At 43.7% G+C, this 21,190-nt stretch overlaps 2 protein-coding genes across 2 annotated transcripts; one reads left to right on the top strand and one right to left on the bottom strand.

Moving 5' to 3' along the window:
- Nucleotides 1–2,220: 2,220 nt before the first annotated feature.
- Nucleotides 2,221–5,938, top strand: LOC127776196 (squamosa promoter-binding-like protein 11). Its single transcript, XM_052302553.1, has 4 exons — nt 2,221–2,637; nt 3,415–3,551; nt 4,033–4,251; nt 5,240–5,938. The coding sequence occupies exons 1-4, from the start codon at nt 2,303–2,305 to the stop codon at nt 5,575–5,577; spliced, it is 1,029 nt and encodes a 342-aa protein (XP_052158513.1). The 5' UTR covers nt 2,221–2,302; the 3' UTR covers nt 5,578–5,938.
- An 819-nt stretch (nt 5,939–6,757) lies between these two features.
- On the bottom strand, nt 6,758–9,145 carry LOC127776194 (serine/threonine-protein kinase STY13-like). The gene is made up of 3 exons (XM_052302552.1): nt 8,984–9,145; nt 7,555–8,599; nt 6,758–7,469 (listed from the first exon to the last, which is right to left on the bottom strand). Exons 2-3 carry the CDS (start codon nt 8,499–8,501, stop codon nt 7,130–7,132), a joined length of 1,287 nt encoding a protein of 428 aa, XP_052158512.1. The 5' UTR covers nt 8,502–8,599; nt 8,984–9,145; the 3' UTR covers nt 6,758–7,129.
- Nucleotides 9,146–21,190: the final 12,045 nt, after the last annotated feature.

The following is a 21,190-nucleotide window of genomic DNA, read 5'->3' as shown; positions in this document are numbered from 1 at the left end:
CTAGAAGGTTTTCAAAGTTCAGAGACGGGTTGAGAACTGAGCTCAGAATATAGATATTGGTTAGGTTGTTACTGCTCCTCGTTGACATGCATAATATAGTATTTGACAAAAAAAAATCATATCACATCAGCGTCGGCACACGGTTTGAAGGTTTTTTTATGGTTTTGCCATGGCCTATTGCATTTTTATTTTCCTTCTATAGCTCTATGCTACATGCATAAACTAATAAAACCTTATATAACAATCTCTGCTTGCAAATACTATATAATTGTCACTGCTTACAAATATTTAACGTTTAGACCAAAATTCGGTCAAACTTTTAAACTTTTATCATTAATTTTATATTAAAGGAAGTTTATGAAATCTAATAAGTTTGTATATTGTGGTATTACTTTTGAAGAAAAAAATATAGGCATATCGTTTTCTTGTTTCAAAACTAAACATTTAAGAAAATATTTATAGCAAAAGCTTTAAAATTTTAATCAAATATTATCATAAACATTAAATATTTATACAAACTAGTCAACCGCATCCTCATTTGAATCATCTCAATAAATTCAATGCACGCATGTAATAGAATAAAAGATCTTGAGGGTAGAGGACTACAAAATAATTTTAGAAGATAGAGCCGTGTTATTTATGCATACATGGATGGTTTATACAAACGAATTAAACCATATACACAGTGGATTAAAAAAATAGGCGCATGGTATCTGTCCACGTCACCAAGTGTAAAAAATAAATCTCAAGCATCTATTTTTTTAATCCAAAGATAGTTCAAGTTTTTACTACATATATGATTTATACTTACATATTTTCCCTTACATATTTTCCCAAACACACGTAGTCTATTTTGGAGATAGAGGGAGTAAAATTAACACTACCTCTGTTTTCTAATAGATGACGTTGTTGATTTTTGGAGACATGTTTGACCATTCATATTATTGTTAAAAATTTTTACGTTATTACAATTTATTTTGTTGTGAGTTGTTTTATCACTAAAAATACTTTAAGCATGATTTATATCTTATGCAATTACACAAAATTTTCGAATAAGAAAAATAATTAAACATGTATTAAAAAGTCAAATGACATCATCTATTAAAAACCGAAGGGAGTAATAAGATAAACCGGGAAATTTTGCTACAGGACATCGCGACTTTGCGGTTTTAGTCGTAGGACATGCACAAACTCACTTTTGAGGGAAAATACTCCATAATCGTGGTTATTTGCCAGTGGACACCACGCAGCTTAAAATAATGTATCCGTGCTGACGAGGCGCTAGGGGGCCTGATATTTTACACGAAGTGACCGAAATGCCCATGTGCAGGTGACGCGGTTCTCGTGCCGGTCCATGGTGCTCAGCCTCACGGCACCCCACCGCATCACCGACGGGCAGGCCACGGTGAGCTTCCTGGTGGCGTGGGGGCTGGCCACGCGTCGGCTACCCGTGGGCGTGGCGGCGCCGCCGCTCCCCGTCAGCGACCGCGCCACCCGGTTCATGCCGCGGGACCCACCACGAGACGGAGTACAAGGCGCCGCCGCTGGCCTCATCGGGGCTCCCGCCGTCGTGCCGCGGGTAGGGATACACCACCTTTCAGAGCCTCATCGAGCGGTGACGGTAGCGTAGGGGCTCGGCGCCGGCGAAACCGCCACTACCACCACCACCACCAAGGTCCGCATCACTGTCAACGGCCGTGCCCACTGGTCCCGCGCTCTGGGTGTTCCCGCGCTGCGACGCCGGCAAGCTCATCACCTGCTTGGCGCACCACGCTGCAAAGCTCATCCACCGCACCGTTGCCGGGATCGACGACGTCTACTTCCGCTCGTTCATCGACTTCGCCTCCTCCGGCGCCGTCGAGGCCTAGGGCCTCATCCTCACCGTCAACGCTGGTGAGGTGGTGGTCTGCCCTGGACGGCGCATGGGCATTTCGGTCACTTCACGTAAAATATCGGGCCCCCTAGCGCCTCGTCAGCACATATACATTATTTTAAACTGTGCGGTGTCCACTGGTAAATAACCACGACTATGAAGTGTTTTCCCTAAAAGTGAGTTTGCGCGGTGTCCTAGGGCTAAAACCGTAAAGTCGCGATGTTCTATAGCAAGATTTGATAAACCACGCCAACGGACCCCACCAAATAGGGTGGGAAAAAGAAAAGGAAAACAAACCCACACTGTAGTGTAGCTAGTGGCCCTATTCTATAACCCCCACACCCTCACCCTCCTCCACCCGCGTCGTCTCCTCCCTCCCCAAGTCTCCTCCTCCGACTCCGACTCCGATCCACCGCCGGGATCCCGCCCATGGAGTGCAACCCCGTCTCCTCCTCCACCTCCTCCTCCCTGCTCTGGGACTGGGACGCCACCGCCTCCGCCGAGGCGCCGCCGCCGCCCGGGAAGCGCGGCGGGAGGGATTCGTCGTCGGCGTCGGCGTCGGCGAAGCGAGGGAGGTCGGCGGCGGCGGGGGATGCGGCGGCGGCGGCGGCGGAGGCGCCGCGGTGCCAGGTGGAGGGCTGCGGGCTGGAGCTGGGAGGCTACAAGGAGTACTACCGCAAGCACCGCGTCTGCGAGCCCCACACCAAGTGCCTCCGCGTCGTCGTCGCCGGCCAGGACCGCCGCTTCTGCCAGCAGTGCAGCAGGTCAGCCACTCAGCCCTCCTCCCCTTCCCCTCTCGCTCTCCTCTCCTCCAATGCCGCGCTTAAGTTTCTGAGAAGCATAGTTGGTGAGAATCTGGAGAATCTGGAGAAGCTGACTTCTCTCAGGAGACTGGAGAAACTGCGGCCGTCAGAAACTCTCTAAACAAGCCCTAAAGTTCTACTACTAATTGATTCAATCGCCCCGTTAGTGATTCGATTGGGCGAATTCGCGCCTGTTTGAATTGCTTCGATATGCCTAAGTGCATAGTAGTAATCATTAGTACGACTATTACTATACTACCTGTGCAGTAAAAGATAGGGTATAAATATGTATGTGGCCATTTTGTGCTGGTACAGTGTGAAACTCTGTGCATGACTGATTGGCCACAAGGTTCTCTGCCCCTTGCCTGATTTGGGGAGGTAAGATCCTGTTTCCCCGTCGATAGTACTGTGCTAGAATTTGCCTGTACGCCCTGCATCTGGAAAGCTGCCAAGACAGTGAATTGTCTGTGCAAGGCAAGGCTTCCTGAATTTCTGGTAGGACGACCTGTGGTTTGCGTGTTTATGTGAATGTGCATTTTCAGCAAAGAAGTGTGTGTTAGTACAATGAGTGATTGCTAGTAGTGTCTTGCATAGTTGCATGCTTGCATCCGCTTTTGCCAGAAACTCCTTGTGACCAAATTCTGCTTTTCATTGTGGTTATAAACAATAATTCATTACGTTTTGCAGCATATTTATGTCGTTTTGATGATTGTTTTGTTCTATCTTGGGGTTATCAAGGTTCCACGCGCCTTCAGAGTTTGATCAGGAGAAGCGGAGCTGCCGGAGGCGACTTTCTGATCATAATGCCCGTCGACGGAAACCACAGACAGATGTGTTTGCTTTTGGCTCTGGAACACTACCGCGATCACTGTTTGGTAATACCCTCATGACCTATATAAACTACAAATGTCAATCACACTGTTGTTTGTAGTTTCTGTCTAGTAATATATTGGAGAAAATTGTTGGTGGTTGGCTGATGTGATGCATATTTAATATCTGAAAAAAAATCAAGATTATATCTCACGATGTCATACACTGTATTTCCCTGAAATAATGCTTAGCTGGATCCTTCACTATTTTCTATGAAAATAATAGCATGTATGGCCATATGGGATAGTAGCTTTAGCCACTACTGTATTATATTAATGCCACTTTAGTTTGGGATTTTGTCAATGCAAAATCTATTGGACAGTATATCAAAACAAAGAGCATGCATTTATTCGTTCTCCTGACATGTTTTCTTTGAGGAATCAAAAAATCATTTACCATTGACCTTAATAATGCTTGGGTAGTTTCCCTCCTTGTCTTTGTAATTTTCTAAAAGTTTCTCTTTCTTAATTTCAAATGTTATTGCAGATGATAGGCAGCAAATAAGTTTCGCCTGGGATAATAACGCTCCACTTAACCATGCAAACACCACTTCAAGTTCCTCGTGGACATCTGACTTACAGCTCTCCCAAGTGATGGACATAAGCAAAAGGTCACGAAAAGCTGGGGCAGACAGTGCAAATATCCGTTTGTCAAATGCTTTGCCAACTCTTTGTAATGACACAAATGAGCTCTTGCCAATAAAAGGTATGGCTCCATGATCTTTTTATATCATGAATGGAAAATTAATCTACTCGAATAATTTTACTTATGCTGACAAAGTTAGTTTACTTCATTTAGCATTCATGCCATGTGCAGTGACAGGCTTAAAAGATAGGCTACAATGCTAAATTTGACAACATAATATGTATCTCTACTACCTTAAAAGCGCAACCATTCTCCTTCCATCCTCTTCCCACTGTGCGCAGTCGCCTGCTCCTTCATGTGTGCGTAACCACCGTAGCATCCAGTATTTTATCCTTAATCCATCCACCCAGCCAATCGCCCAATCCTCAATTGTATGAGCTTGGTACGTTGCAAAGCACTGGCATATTACTAGTAAAAAGAAGAAATAAAAAAGTAAAATCCATATGGTCACTACCCAAAATGCGTTGATACATCAAGTTTGTTGATACTGGCATCTATCCCAAAACGAACTTTAAACATGTGTAGGTACATTGATATTTGAATTTTGAGGTTTATAGTTCAGCATTCTTTCTGTAAACCAAACTCCCAATTTGTTGTTTCACAACATTGCAAGTTTCTTATGCAGTGCCAAAATCTTGGCTGCAGATTTTTTTCCCCCCATCTTTGAAGTTAGGAACATTTGAAATGAAAATTTTCCTAGTTACTATGTATATTTGAATATTCACAACCCATGTAGGACTAGCAATCCAGCATTCCAGTTACACTTGTGGCATCATGGCAGATACCTATAGCCTAGGTATCACACCATTGACCACTATGCACGAGTGAATTTATGAGATCCATCCTATTGCTAAATGCTTTCCATCCTCCGAGCCCCTTGATATGCTCAATACAATCAGATACCGTGTCTTGAGAGTAGTATTTTCTCTAGTTTTATATACTGGCGCTGTGTGCTTGATTTTTCATTTCATACGTTTCTGTTATCACTTACCACTATTTTATTTTCTTCCAACTGTTGCTCTAATGCTTCGATGGCCCAATTTTGCAGGTGCAGATGCATCTGAAACTGCTTCAAAACTAGATGGAGCACTAGATGTTCAGCGTGCTCTCTCTCTTCTGTCAGCTAGTTCAAGGGGTTTGACTGACCCCGGACACCAAACATCTTCTATCATCCAATTTACGAATTCGAACCAAAACAGCACATTGCCCAGTGTACCAAACGAAGGAAACTCTAATGTACCCTTTTGGGTTGATGGACAACATCAAGCAGTAGAGCCTCAGGTGTTTCAGTTCACAATGGACACCGGTAACACTGTGTTTCCGGATCTAGAGCGGATCAAACCTTCCTACGAGTCTTCAATGTTTGGTCTGAACCAGATACATTGAAGCCTGCAATGATCACCAGCACGGTCGCTGCTAGTATGGATGAATAAGCACACATGTCCTGGACTATCCAAGACCGTCCAAGACTTGCCCCAATCTGCCGAGTGCCAATGCTATATCCGTGTGTTTATTTACCTTCCCATAATTCAGATAAACCTTGTGAACGCCAACATCTAAGTATCAAGCGTTCACAAAGTGTGCTAGTTTCAACCTTATTTCTGTCAAAATGTAACTGCTGTTGTGCAATTATTTGTTCTTCGTGTTGTACAAATTATTCATTGTTCTTGGCGTTGTACAATCTACTGCCTAACCATTTGTCAGAATATTAGCTCTTTCGGGAAACAAGACATGATTTTTCCCTGTGCATACTGTTTCTCAGTGTCTAATAGTATAATTCGAAATCTTAACATGTTTAAAGTAATTTTATCCCTCTTTAAAAAAGGGAGAGAGATTTTACCCCGATATGCCGTTGCGAGGTCGCCTGGACAGCAAATGGTTTCTTTCTGACTGGTGTGGTGTACTATGTGCATCTTACCAGCTTTTTACACGGTGGTTAACATTATATATTTTTTATCATTAATTTCTGTCATAATGCATTATCAATAACTACAAAATTAACATCATATAGAAATATTTTAAAAATATTTTAAAATACGAATAATGATACTACACACATGCCACCAAAAACATTTTTAATTCATATTAGTTAAAAAATATTAATGTAGACTTTATGGAAAATAAAGGTGTCTTATTTTGAGCACAAAATCTTGTCCCAAAAGAATCAAAATAAAGCTATTTCTTCACCTATCATCTTCTCTCAACCAATCACAATAATTCTTCATTTAATTTCTTCATCTACATTCTTTTTGTCATTCAATCATAATATTTCTCTAATTATTTTCACCTACTTTTTAAATATCTATTCCTACCAAAAAAATGCCAACATTTTGGAACAAAGAAAGTATTTTAGAACGGAGTACTCCAATAAGTGGAAGTTCAACAGACTATAGGTGTTTAGAATTTGGTGACACAAAACCACTAGGAAAATCTGCATAATTTACCTGGATAATCAAAAACCGGAGTGGAACCAGCACATACATTTTATATTTGACTTCGACATAGATGATAGGCATAGATAACTACCATGGAACATGGATCCATATGGAAAACAACACAAGGAGAATAATATGAAATAGATTTGGAGGCGCAAAGAATGGCAGCATATACAATCGACTCAAATCAACAAGACCAGGAGATGATGACCACAAGTAGGTCGACGCTTCAGACAAAGAACACACAACAGCTGCTGATCAACCAGCAAATACAGCTGCTATTATTTCACAAGATAGCTCATTTCGGAGAATTACATAACACGGCTCTTTGCTAAGATATACAATCATACAAGGTACCATCCATATTTGATAAAGTAGAAATCAGCAATTTTCAACCTTGAAAGCCAGGGATGAGACTTCCATATCGGCACGCAAACGCGACCGATATCATGGTGTCCTCTCTCTTTTCTTTTTTCTTTTCTGTACTCTATCCTGCATTAGTTTCAGTCTGTGGTCATTGGCTCCGCAATACAACAGCGGAAACGTGCCCTGCGGACATTTCTCATAACCTCTATCTCGGCATTCTCAAGCATGACAACGATCTCGGCAAATGATGGGCGAACTTCAGGGTTTGCGTCCCAACAGCAAGTCATGATCTTGCTCAGAGAATCCACACAATCCTGCGGGATTGCAGGACGAGAGCCCCTGTTTACGACAGCAAATGCAGCCTGAACGGCTGTCATGTTTGTGAAGGGGAGCATGCCGGTTATAAGCTCCCACAAGACAATCCCAAAGCTGTAAACATCTACTTTATGATCATAAGGCCTGTGCTGGATCATCTCCCTGCATGATGGCAAGATAAGCATATTTGACAGATTTAAAAAGGTAAACAGTAGGCAATGTGCGTGAATGCGTGATTATGACTTACGGTGCCATCCAGCGGTAGGTTCCTGTCTCTGGGGTCATTCCCTCAGTTTGTACCTCAATTCGAGCAACTCCAAAGTCAGCTATCTTGATGGATTTGTCTGCTGAAATTAGAAGGTTATCTGATTTTAGATCCCTATGGATAAATCGCAAGGCATGCACATAAGCCATCCCCCGAGCAACATCAAGTGCCTGCTTCACAGCCAGCCCCAGAGGCACAGACTTGTTCTGCCTTCGTGCAAGGAATTGCCGAACAGATCCACCTTTTGCATATTCAGTAATGATACACCAAACAATTGATTTCCGGCACGCCCCAATGAACCTTACAATATTTGGGTGCCTCAACGTAGACAACATCATAACTTCCTGCACAAACTGCTGTTCCATCAATTGAGCTCTCTCTGGGTCATTCTCAGGCTTTTCCAGCAGCTTAATAGCAACGTCTTCTCCATTATATGTTCCCCGATAAAGCTTCCCAAATGCCCCTTGAGCAAAAGGAGCTCCCATGTCGAGCTTACCCAGATCAATGGTCCACTCCTCGTAATTACTAAGTATCTCCGTCGGATGGCTTGGATCCATCAATACCCGAGCCAATGCATCCTCATTCAGAGTAGGCGCCATAGCCCGGTTCGGATGGATGACGCTATTGTGAACCGAATAACTCGGCGCCGGCATATCACGGAGGCCAGGGTGTTTGAGCATGACCGTGCGGGACTCGTTTGATCCCACGCTGCTGTTATCCACCGACATGGCAACCGAACCACCAACAAAGTTCATCATGTTCAGGTTGTCGGCGTTATCCACGGACATGTGGGAGCTCTCCCCGACCTTGTGGTAGTAGGGCATATTGTGGAAGCCATTCATCTCGTTTTCTTGCCTTCCTCTGCAACCTATACCACCTCCAATTCCAGCACCGCCCAACATATTCTGAAACCTTGACCCCTCAATCATCTTCAAACAACCAACACTAACAGTAGGGTTGCTTTACGAAACAGTAGAATCGCTGAAAAACATCCATTTCTCAGTTTTCTTCAGTGCTCCCACGGTATCTAGAATCAAAACAAAAAACTGATTAGCGCCTAAATACGCATATAGTAAAGTATACCATCAAAATTATGCTAAAACAGGGGCGGATCTAATAAACTGAACCCCCAAACTATTTGGGGAACAACCAAACTACCATTCGTATCAAGTTTTAAGGCAAATTAAGAGAAAAGCTTCCTCCGAGGTCTAGAAGAGAAACAACAAGGGTTCAACGCAAAATTTGGGGAACAACCAAACTACTATTCGTGTCAAGTTTTCAAGGCAAATTAAGAGAAAAGCTTCCTCCGAGGTCTAGAAGAGGAACAACCAAAGGGTTCAACGCAAAATTGGAGGAAAAAAAAAAGTGAGTGGGTACACAGCTATGAGGAAGAGGATGAATGGATGCTCACCGGGATGCGGCGGAAGCAGCAGGACGAACGGCGGCGGCGCGCCTCGCGGGATCGGCGGCGCAGGCGGCGGGGCGAGCTCACGAGGAGTCGGAGTCGGAGTCGGAGGCGACGACGAGGGGAAGGGGAAATATCGTCGTCTCGTCGAGGCACCGCACAACGATCTCCTTTTTGTTTTCCCTTTTTTTTTTTTACAACTTGTCGAAACAAATTTTCGGCAATATGAAAAGGGGTAGCGCACAAGACCTAAAAGTGGAGGGATACAGAGACAAAGGATTTAGACAGGTTCAGGCCCTCTCGATGAGAGGTAATACCCTACTCCTATTTGGGGATTTGAATCCGCCGGGGTGTAGTATTGATTTGACGATCAGGTTGTCTCATGGCCCCTAGAGGGCCTCTTGTCCACCTTATATAGGGTGGGGGGCAGGATTACAAGATAGAAACCTTAACCAATACGGTATCGGTTTTCTAAATCTACTTTACAATATTATCAAACTAGAACTTTAGGCCGTTCCGTAATATACAAGGAAACGTAATACCCAAGTCATGATCTGTTACATATTCCATAGATATAAGTTATCCCCTATAGCCAGTCGGATAACCATGCCATGTGGGTATGGGGTACCCATAATCTCCACAGTCGAAAAGATAATCTTCTCTCGAACTAGATTACTCCAAAGCTGAGTGCTTCAATCATCTTCGCCATGGTCTCCGAAGTACTTTTACCAAATATGAAGACTGTGGAGGGCTAAAAAATAAAGTCAGGTGCATCGACTAGATACACCTAATAGGTGTAGCCCCCGACTATGTGGTTAGCTGAACAAACTAAGCATATAGTCAAGGAATAAATAATCCAACCAACCGAGTGGTTTTGATAATTGTAATCAACCAAGTGACTTGATAGCATATGCGGTGTGGATCCTCGAAATAACATGATCCAAGTGATATACCGACTGCTTTGTAAAAATTGATGCGAGCAACCTAAAGTTGACTACATCATTGAAAATTCACATAGCAAAACAGCTACAAAGAAGCTTGTATGTTGTGAATAAAGAAATTTCCAAAGTATTGGGTATACGCCATGCGCACACTGCTTTAGCAGATGTGCTTAAGTCCCTAAAAGACACATGGTTTCACCACACCCGGAAATATACAGCATATGTGGTGTAAAATCCGAGTAAATAAACTCATAAAGGATTTACCAACCGCCTGGAAAATGACCACAATATATAATCAGCCTAAGCCATAATATTGGTCAATAAAAATGCACACTTACGTGGCAAAAAGCAATGATATTGTATCCAATTAATTGCTTGATAAACCCAAACAGCGCCTTGACTATATAAAAAAGTCAGCGGGACAGCTATAAAAAACTTCACTGTTGGGCACCTTTTAAAATGCATTGTACCAACTCCTAACAAGTCGAGTAACTGCTGTATAAAAGGATTTTAAGGTATTGGGCACATAATCACGCGCACTTTGGCCTAAGCAAAAAAGTGCCTAAGTCCCTAAAAGAACGTGACAGGCCACACCTGAAAATATAGGCTGCAGACATATTAGGCCTAGGCCAAAAAAATATACCTTCGACACCCTTTAAAGGATGACACATGTAACATGCTCCCGAGTAATAAATCTTCCGGGTGATATAGACCAAGTGTAGCTCATATGAATAGCTTCTGATCTGAGTGATTATCCCTTATGAGATACTCCAAAATATATATAATAATTGAATCCCGACTGGCGTAAGTATTCGGTTGATAACCCTTATGGGGAATAATAAATAGTCCAGTCTTTGAGCATAGAAAATAGACCCATGATCATGAATTCATGTTGCATGTATCCGGAACAAGTCCAAATTGAAGGTATGATACTTGTGTTTGAGCTAGTAAGCCCCTGATCATATAGCTTGTCCTTCTGTCGTAGTTACAATGGTCCATTGATAGTAGCTGACGTAGTTGGCATAGAGACAAGACGACCAATATAGAGATAATATTGCCCACCAGAAATGGCAAAAATATTGGTGGTAGTGAAGATAGTGATACCAATCAAAAGTGATGGAGTTGCACAACTATGAAGGCGAAGAAACCAGTCGGCAGCAGTCAGGTCAGCCAGCAATAAAGATGAAGGCGCCCAGCGATAAAGTTGTGTAGCCATGGCAGCGAAATAATCAGTCGGTGACAGACGAGGCAGCTGGTGAAGAAGATGAAGATGCCCATTAGTGGCGACATAATAAGCCATCCATGAAGGCGAGGATACCGGTCGGTGGTGACGAAAGCAAGCCGACGGTGAAGATGTAGACACACATCAAAGGCGATGACGAAATCCACCAATCATGAAGATGAAGAAAATAGTCGGCGACGACAAACGCAACCGACAGTAATGATGATAAGCAGCAATCATAGATGATCGACTATGATGACGAAGTTGCCCATCAAACAGCAGTAAAATAGGGCTATGTTGAAGAGGCTTGACAGGATATTGATGAAGATGACGATGTCGGTGATCCAGTCAATAGCAGTGTAACAACTGATGATAATGACGAAGACACTCATCAGCGTTTGCAAAGTAGGTCAACCGTGAGGGCGAAATAACAAGTCGGCAATGACGGAAGCAACCGGAGGAGAAGACGTAGTCATCCATTAGCAACGGCAGAGATGTCAGGGCTGATGAGGTAGAGGTGCTGGTGATGAAGTCAATGACAATAATCCATCAAACTGTTGAGAAGATATCGAAACTCGAATAATTTTCTTGATACGAGCGTGTGCATAATGAAGACTGATGCAACGCCCCTTGATTTATGAAGATGGCTGTAGAACTTGGTGCTATAACTGTTGCAGATGCTTCACTTAGAGGAAAATATATGCTGTTGGTCAACTCATTGAATCTGATCTGAGTTGATTGGTTGATGACTCCAAACTCCCAGACATGTAAATTAAATCTCAAACTTGAGAAATTTGGAGTAGATTGTGGCAGCATGAAGAAGCCAAAATTGCCGGTGTAATAATTGGAGTTGCTAAAATTAAATGTCGGCTCTGAAGCGAAGACAAAGATAATAACTCCCCGAGTTGACTCGTTGATTGATTGATTGCTTCATCTTGACATAAAGCTTGTCGAATTTTGAGAGTCTTGTATTTGTGGAGCCCCCGACTCTTTGGTTAGTTGAGAAACAACTGAACATAGAGTTGGGAACTGTAGCTTCTTGTCGTGGTCGGCGAAGTAGCAAAGCTTGCGAAGTAGAGGCAATAGAGTTTGCCAATGCCGAAGATAATAAAGATGAGGTTGCTCCACCATGGAGACAAAGTTGCATAGCCGTGATGAAGTGAACACGAGTCGGCAGCAATAGAAGCAAACCGGTAGCGAAGATGAATAGTTGTGAAGATAAAAACACCAGTCGGCGGCGGCATAACCAGTCGGCGGCGGCATAACCAGTCGGCGACGGAAGAAGTAGAATGATAACGAAAACGCACAGCCATGGAGGTGAACAAGCCAGTCGGCGTCAGACAAGGCGGCCAGCAATGAAAACAATGACGTCCATCAGTAGTGGTAGCAGTATAAACCAGCCGTAGAGGCGATGGCACTAGTCAGTAGCAGACGAGATGACCGGCGGTGAAGACGATAAGGCCAATCAACACTGGCAGAATCATGCAGCCATGGGAGTGAAGAAACCAGTCGGCAGCAGACGTAGACAGCTTGCGTTGAAGGTGATGACGCCTAATTGCGGTGGCGGCGACGTGGCCAGCCGTGAAGACGATAGCACCAGTTGGCGTCATACGAGGTGGCCGGTCGGAGAAGATGTAGACGTCCTACAACGGCGACATAATAAACCAGCCGTGCAGGCGGAGACACCAGTCGACGGCGGCGAAGGCGAGCCAGCGGTGAAGACGTAGACGCCCAACAACGGCAGCATAATAGGCCAGCCGTGCAGGCGGAGATACCAGTCGGCGGCGGCGAAGGCAGCCGACGGTGAAGACGTAGACGCCCAAAACAATGGCGGCATAATAGGCCAGCCGTGCAGGCGGAGATACCAGTCGGCGGCGGCGAAGGCAGCCGGCGGTGAAGATGTAGACGCCCAACAACGGCAGCATAATAGGCCAGCCGTGTAGGCGGAGACACCAGTCGGCGGCGGCGAAGGCAGCCGGCGGTGAAGACCTAGACGCCAAACAACGGCAGCATAATAGGCCAGCCGTGCAGGCGGAGATATCAGTCGGCGGCGGCGAAGGCAGCCGGCGGTGAAGACGTAGATGCCCAACAACGGCGGCATAATAGGCCAGCCATGCAGGCGGAGACACCAGTTGGCAGCGGCGAAGGCAAGCCGGTCGGTGAAGACGTAGACGCCCAACAACGGCGGCATAATAGGCCAGCCGTGCAGGCGGAGACACCAGTTGGCGGCGGCGAAGGCAAGCCGGTCGGTGAAGATGTAGACGCCCAACGACGACAGCATAATAGGCCAGCCGTGTAGGCGAAGATACCAGTCGGCGGCGGCGAAGGCAAGCCGGCCGGTGAAGACGTAGACGCCCAACAACGGCGGCATAATAGGCCAGCCGTGCAGGCGGAGACACCAGTCGGCGGCGGCGAAGGCAGCCGGCGGTGAAGACGTAGACGCAAAACAACGGCAGCATAATAGGCCAGCCGTGCAGGCGGAGATACCAGTCGGCGGCGGCGAAGGCAGCCGGCGGTGAAGACGTAGACGCCCAACAACGGCGGCATAATAGGCTAGCCATGCAGGCGGAGACACCAGTTGGCGGCGGCGAAGGCAAGCCGGTCGGTGAAGACGTAGACGTCCAACAGCGGCGGCATAATAGGCCAGCCGTGCAGGCGGAGACACCAGTGGGCGGCGGCGAAGGCAAGCCGGTCGGTGAAGATGTAGACGCCCAACGACGACAGCATAATAGGCCAGCTGTGCAGGCGAAGATACCAGTCGGCGGCGGCGAAGGCAAGCCGGCCGGTGAAGACGTAGACGCCCAACAACGGCGGCATAATAGGCCAGCCGTGCAGGCGGAGACACCAGTTGGCGGCGGCGAAGGCAAGCCGGTCGGTGAAGATGTAGACGCCCAACGACGGCAGCATAATAGGCCAACCGTGCAGGCGGAAACACCAGTCGGCAGCGGACGAGGCGGCCGGTCGGTGAAGATGTAGACGTCCAACAACGGCGGCATAATAGGCCAACCGTGCAGGCGGAAACACCAGTCGGCGGCGGACGAGGCGGCCGGTCAGTGATGTTCTGACTGATCCATTCCTGGAGCGTAAGAGATAAGCTTAAAGCCATGAATCCCTTTTGTGCATATCTGGATCTGGATCCTGCAGAACAAACATATAGGATGAGTAGTATCTGATATAAATATAATACTCGAGAAAAATTCAAGTATTTTAAAATATTTATAAATATGTATTTCTTCTCTTGTCAGTTTTGATTTCCCCGATCAGATGACTGCTTACGTTTAAACACTCTGCCCGACTAGTCATAGCCCCCAAGCACCGGGAGTTGGCCTAGGCACTTCCCAAACATGCATATGAGTGACAAGAGTTCGTCATTAATGGAACAAAGTTTCACGGGTCGGAGTTTACTACTCGGGTACTTTTGCAATTATTAAGGGCAGAAAATAAATTATCTTATCTCCATGCTTTTGATTTATTCCGAATAATGCTTAGCACCTTGCGTTATTCGGTCCATCCAACAAGCCCCCGGGTGCTAGGAATCGGCCCAAAGGCAACTATCCATTGGCAAACCAAACGGAAAGCATAGGAAGATGGAACTCCATAACTCGATAGACACTTTTGTACTCAGAATAAGTCGCAAGCAATCAAGATAAATATTATGAAAATTGTTTAAAAAATATGATATAACATCTGTAACCCCCGACTCACTAGTCAACGGCGAACCAGTTGATGTAGTGAGGCAAAGGAAAAGACAAAATATCATATAAAGAATAAAATAAATGATGACTTAGCTTTGTCGTATTCCCTTGGTGACAGCAGAAGTAGCCGATGTGGGAATGAAGCAGTTCATCAATGGTGACAAAAACACCAGTCGGCGCCAGTGGAACCAAGCCAGTGGTGTAGATGATGAAGCCCATTAACGGCAGCGGAGTCCGCCAACCGTATAGGTGAAAACACCAGTCAGTGGCGGCAGAGGCAGGCCGGCGGTGAAGTCGTAGATGCCCAACAGCGGCGGCATAATAGGCCAGCCGTGCAGGCAGAAACACCAGTCGGCGGCGGCAAAGGCTAGCCGGTCGGTGAAGACGTGGACGCCCATGAACGGTGGTGTGACCAACCAACCGTATAAGCGAGGACACAAGTCGGCGGCGATGGAGGCAGGCCGGCGGTGAAGTCGTAGACGCCCAACAGCGGTGGCATAATAGGCCAGCCGTGCAGGCGGAAACACCAGTCGGCAGCGGCGAAGGCCAGCCAGTCGGTGAAGACGTGGACGCCCATAAACGGTGGTGTGACCAACCAACCGTATAGGCGAGGACCAATCAACGGCAGATGAGGCGGCGTTAAGGCGAGTTGCCCATTAGTCGCGCTAGAGTCGGCCGGATCGATCTCTTGCAATGAATCCATCGCATATGCAAAAAGAAAGCAAACATATAGATCTCTGTTAGTGAACAGGAAAATATAGATGCTTATCATATACTAGAAAACATTCAGCAGGAACCGGGCAGATAGCTTCTGTCTTGTCGATCGAAAAAAGAACTCGCGGCGGTGGAGATTGGCATCAAACTCGCCGAGCCGAGATTGATCTTCTGGTTAGATTGATCCACTCGGTGTCGACGAAGTAACTCAAAATTCACGGGCTGTGCAGCATGCTACCGATCTCGAATTCGATGAAAATTATCTTCCCGACTGAGTTGAATCTTGAAGCGAAGACAACGCCGATAACTCCTGATATTAGTTCCATCACACTTGTCGACGGGTAATTTGACGCTTCCCCTACCTGGCGCGCCAACTGTCGAAACAAATTTTTGGCAATATGAAAAGGGGGTAGCGCACGAGACCTAAAAGTGGATGGATGCGGAGACAAAGGATTTAGACAGGTTCAGGCCCTCTCGATGAGAGGTAATACCCTACTCCTGTTTGGGGATTTGAATCCGCCGGGGTGTAGTATTGATCTGACGATCAGATTGTCTCATGCCCCCTAGAGGGCCTCCTGCCCACCTTATATAGGGTGGGGGCAGGATTACAAGATAGAAACCTTAACCAATACGGTATCGGTTTCCTAAATCTACTTTACAATATTATTAAACTAGGACTTTAGGCCGTTCCGTAATATACAAGGAAACGTAATACCCAAGTCATGATCTGTTACATATTCCATAGATATAAGTTATCCCCTATAGTCAGTCGGATAACCATACCATGTGGGTATGGGGTACCCATAATCTCCACACAACTACGCTAGGAAGGATGTTGATTATGAAACATTGGTACTACTATCTTTTACGGGGAATGCAATTAAAACGTTGAAGCTCATAGCACCTGCAAACTCACTCCTATTAACATACTTCATCCGTTTCACAATGTAAGTTATTCTAACATTTTCTATATTCATATTGGTATTAATAAATAAAGATATATATATATATATATATGTCTAAATTCATTAACATCAATATGAATGTAGGAAATGCTAGAATGACTTATATTGTGAAACGGAGTCAGTACACATGTATATAACGTGTGTACACTTCGTACACACGTACATCCATGTCTATGATTACCTTCGGAAGATTGAGCTGATATATCTTGAGATTGATGAATCATTAAAATTTTATAATTTTAATATAAATTTGTTCTTCTCTATACTGGGGGTAAATATCTCAGTATTCTTTCGCTATTTTATTTTGTTTTGTTCTCATTTTTCTCTATTTTCGACGATGATATTGTTTAACCTTACGTGTTAAACACGGTTAGCAAACTCGTGTGTCCACAATATGTACTACATATTTGTATTTAGTAAAACATAATAATTTATTCTAGATGCCTAACTTGGTATTTGTTCAAATACATCACGGATACGTATACTAACACAACAACATTCATATGAGAATTTGTATTAAAATTCCGCTTGGAATCGACTTAATCTGAGAATTTGTATTGTTTTTGAACTTTTAAATATCTAATTTTAAAGTAGACTATTTTTTAATATGAACTTTTAGTCATACCACCCTATCTAACGTAACTGAAAAATAACCAATGCTAATGTTATCCTAACAAACTCTTAAATAGAAGACGATCCAAGTATTTTTACTATTGTAGAAAATCTTTTATATATTTTGTGATGAAGATAGTAAAATATTCCATCATCTCCCATCATGGCTGCATTAGCACTTTATCAGTCAACCCAAAGTCTCGAACCTACTGACCAGAGCACACACATTAGATTCATCAAACCATGTGGTCCAATTCATCCCAATTGATGAGTAGATTAACTAGGGAAATCAAGCAAATTTCGCCGAATTTCTTCTGCCACCACCGTCGTCGTCGTACCGTATCATCATCCATAATTGTTTACGCGTGTTTGGATCCGGACGCGCACGTCGTCGATCGTTTGCCGGCCAGCGATTTTCCCCCGGGTTTGAAGTCAACAAAAGCGATCGGCTGGCGGCTTCCGTTTCGTCAGGTCCTAATCGCAAATCTCTTTCTCCATGACGCCGATTAATAAAGTATATACAACTTCAGATGCAAATTGGAATCTTTGTTCTTGGTTAGTACTCCCTCCGTTTCATAATATAAGTCATTTTAGCATTTTCCATATTCATATTGATGTTAATGAATCTAGATAGATATATATGTTTAGATTCATTAACATCTATATATATCTAGATTCATTAACATCAATATGAATATGAAAAATGCTAAAATGACTTACATTGTGAAACGGAGGAGTATTTTTTTAGTGTGACTTTAATTAAAGTGAGCGTGGGACGATTCTGATTCGCATCGGCGAATAATCTGCGTGATTTTATGCAATTATTTGAAACGATTTGAGTTCAAAAAGAAAATCAAATGATTATAGCCCAAAAGAAACAAAGGAATACAGGCTGATGATCAGACTGCGAGAGATCATCAAATCCCACCTATCAAAGACTAATGGGCCGGAATTCTGGCCTGTTAAATGGGCCTACATGGGCCGCATGATTAATAAGCCCAATTCTTAGGGCCGAAACATAATAGGCCGTACGTATAACGGGCCGTAAGTTAAAACGGCCCGCAGATTAACAGGCCGGATTTTTCCACGTTGACTTGTCGCACGAAAAGGTCATGTCAATGGGCAGCTTAATGAGCTGGCACTTCGAAGCCCCACAAATACTTAGCAGGCCGAAATTTTGTTTGAGGGTTAACAGGCCGAAATTTGACACTCAAATTTTCAGGTTTTTGGAGGAAAACACAAAATAATAATCCCTCCGTTTGTTAATAATTGATAATTTTGACTTTCTCATTAATTATTTTTACATTGTTAGATAAATGTTAATAGATTTCATTGTGTATCATTTCATTAAAAGAAGAGAACACGAAAGGAAAAGTGTCCACCAACCTAATCCAAAACAGGCCAAAGCCTTTACAACACAAGCAAAAACCTCACCTTCAAAGGGCTATCCACTTATCAACAAATAAAACAAGTGATCAAATTTCTAAAGCGAATATTACCTAGTGCTAGTTATTAAGAAACGAAGGGAGCAGTCTTCGACGATGCTCATATGGGTAGAGTTTATGTGCGTACGTTCATAGAGATAAGTGCACGTGCGCTGTGAGTGTCTGCGTTGTACTGTGTAACTAAAAAAAAGAAACGAAGGGAGCAGTATTAACTAATCCAAAATTACGCCCTTTTTTGGCACGGCTCTAAGCTGTGAGTTCTAGAGAAAATAGTTTGTAGATTAAACTAAAGTACCATAGTTTAGTACTTTTTATGTAAATTCTAAAACATGAAAAAAAATGCCTCACTCTAATAAGCAGTTCTAACTCAAAAAATCATTTTGGCAGGTGAGGCTGCGACTACCTATAAATTGCGACATTGTTTGTATTGGTTGCAGCGCACCACCAAGCATCCAAACAGACCTAGCAACAAAATCCAAACACAGAATTTTCAATGAATTTTTTAAAAAACAATGGAATTGCGTAGGGATGTATATGCAATACTAAGGATCAAGACATATTTTTTTTCTTTTAGTGAGCTGAACAAAGAAGATGGAGTAGATGTTTTTATTCCTATGGAACCAATACATTTTGAAGATCTAGCACATGATTCCTATAGAAAAAAAAATCATTTAAATCATATAACCGAACCGAACAAGACATATATAATAAGAAAAAGGAGCCCGTATGGTTGAACCATTTGGATTCTCTCTGAAGTACTATGGCAGTTGGGGCATGTCTGCTATCCAGTGCTACGTTTTGACAAACACGACGTTGGAACTACACGAGAATTACACGGTACTGGCATTTGCAGGCTGCAGCCGGCGTTGACATGAATAGCCTCCTAAAGTCGCCGGTAAACTAATTACGTACTGTACCAGCAAGCACGACAAGTTGCCAACCGACCACAAAACCGATGAGCAGGAACAAAACAGTGGGACTAGTCCACTCTCTAGCTGGCTAGCACTGTGTATATATACTCCGTATTTGTGTGAAATTGTTGACTTGCATCGTCCATGGCAGGCTATACATGGTCCTCCACACACACTCCAGTACGCGTAGTTCGGTGTACACAGGTCACGCGTTTACAATGTCATCCACCCGGACAGTCCACGACGAGCTCTACCCGGACAGTTCCATACACCAACCAACAGACGCCTCTACCAATCTGTCCAATAAAAAGCGAGCCTCACTTTGGTGCTCTTTAATTGTAGAAAATAATCTGAACCGTTGATCTTATTTGATCGAAGGGTTTACGTTGCTTTCTACTGTCATCCTAGTTAGCGGTAGTAGAAATTTAGAGGGGCAAAAATAGGGGTATAGTTGTTATTTAGCAGTGAGCCATTGACTAAAGGCATGTTCAGATTGTATCCAAAATAAACTTTTTTTAAAAAAAATCGAGCGTTGTTTCACCAAGTAGATCGAGAATGTTTCACTGAGTAGTTCAAAAATGTTTTAGTCTTTTAAAAAGCTGAAATACAACCAAATCACCCCGTGGAACATTCTGCTACAACGTATGATACAAACGGTTTCCAAAAAATCAGACGTTGTTTCACTCTATATAAAAACAATATTTCAACAAATAGCAAAATACTATTTCAATTCACTGCAACATATGATCCGTACATAGTGAAACATCACGAGTACACTAGCTGAAACATTTTTGGTGGAACAAAAAATGAAACGGATTCCTTTACTAGAGCGTTTCCGTAATATGCAGTTGATTTGTTGCAACAACGTCTGTGATGGTGCGCTTGGTGGAGGCGGCGCGCAAGCGTGGGAGGTGCGGGTGCCTGATGCATGCACGCAATTTTCGAAATAAACCTTAACAAATTTTGGCAATGCCAAAATTTTGGGAATTTGGTAATATTGCCACATCTGTTAGCAGCGAAATTTGATAAGCCCCGAAGACATCATCGGACTAGAGTCAGAATTGGCTTCAGAATCCTAGAATCGGCCAATCAAAATTATCACGTCGCCAATAGACGGATTCCTGTTATATTCGGTTAAGGAAATTAATCGAATTAAAGGAAGCTTATCCAGAAGTGACCGAGTTCAAGAAGGATACAGCATGGCAAGTTATCTATTAATTAGGAATAGTTTGTTAGTTTCCTTTTATCTTTAGGAAAGTGTGTTTAGTGTCCAATAAGGACTTTATGTTTCCATTTTAACTTTAGAAAAGTTTATTTCTTGTTCTACAAGGACTAGTATCTACCCATGGGTATAAATATGTACACCCGAGGCTATTGTAATGAATCTCTAGATCAATACTACTCTCGGTGCATCATCACCCTCTTTCCCGAGGTTTTTACTTATCAACCAGCGGAATTTGGCACCTAACAATATAAAATAACAATATAATCACCATCTCGCATCTATTTATAGCAATTGTACAAGAGCTCTGAACGAAAAGGCCGGCCAACGATATCCATGCAGTACCGTGCATCCATGCATGGTTTTCTTACCCCCCCCCACCCACCCCCAACCACCATAAATACACACCCAGCTGCAACATGGATTACAAAACACATCGATCCATCTAAAGTTTATATAGTACTACGAGAATATCAATCTATTGCA

This window comes from Oryza glaberrima, chromosome 6 (genome assembly GCF_000147395.1).
Source record: "Oryza glaberrima chromosome 6, OglaRS2, whole genome shotgun sequence".
Classification (NCBI taxonomy): Eukaryota; Viridiplantae; Streptophyta; class Magnoliopsida; order Poales; family Poaceae; genus Oryza; species Oryza glaberrima.
The sequence above is the reverse complement of the archived record's forward strand: the minus strand, read 5'-3'. Positions and strand labels throughout refer to the sequence as shown.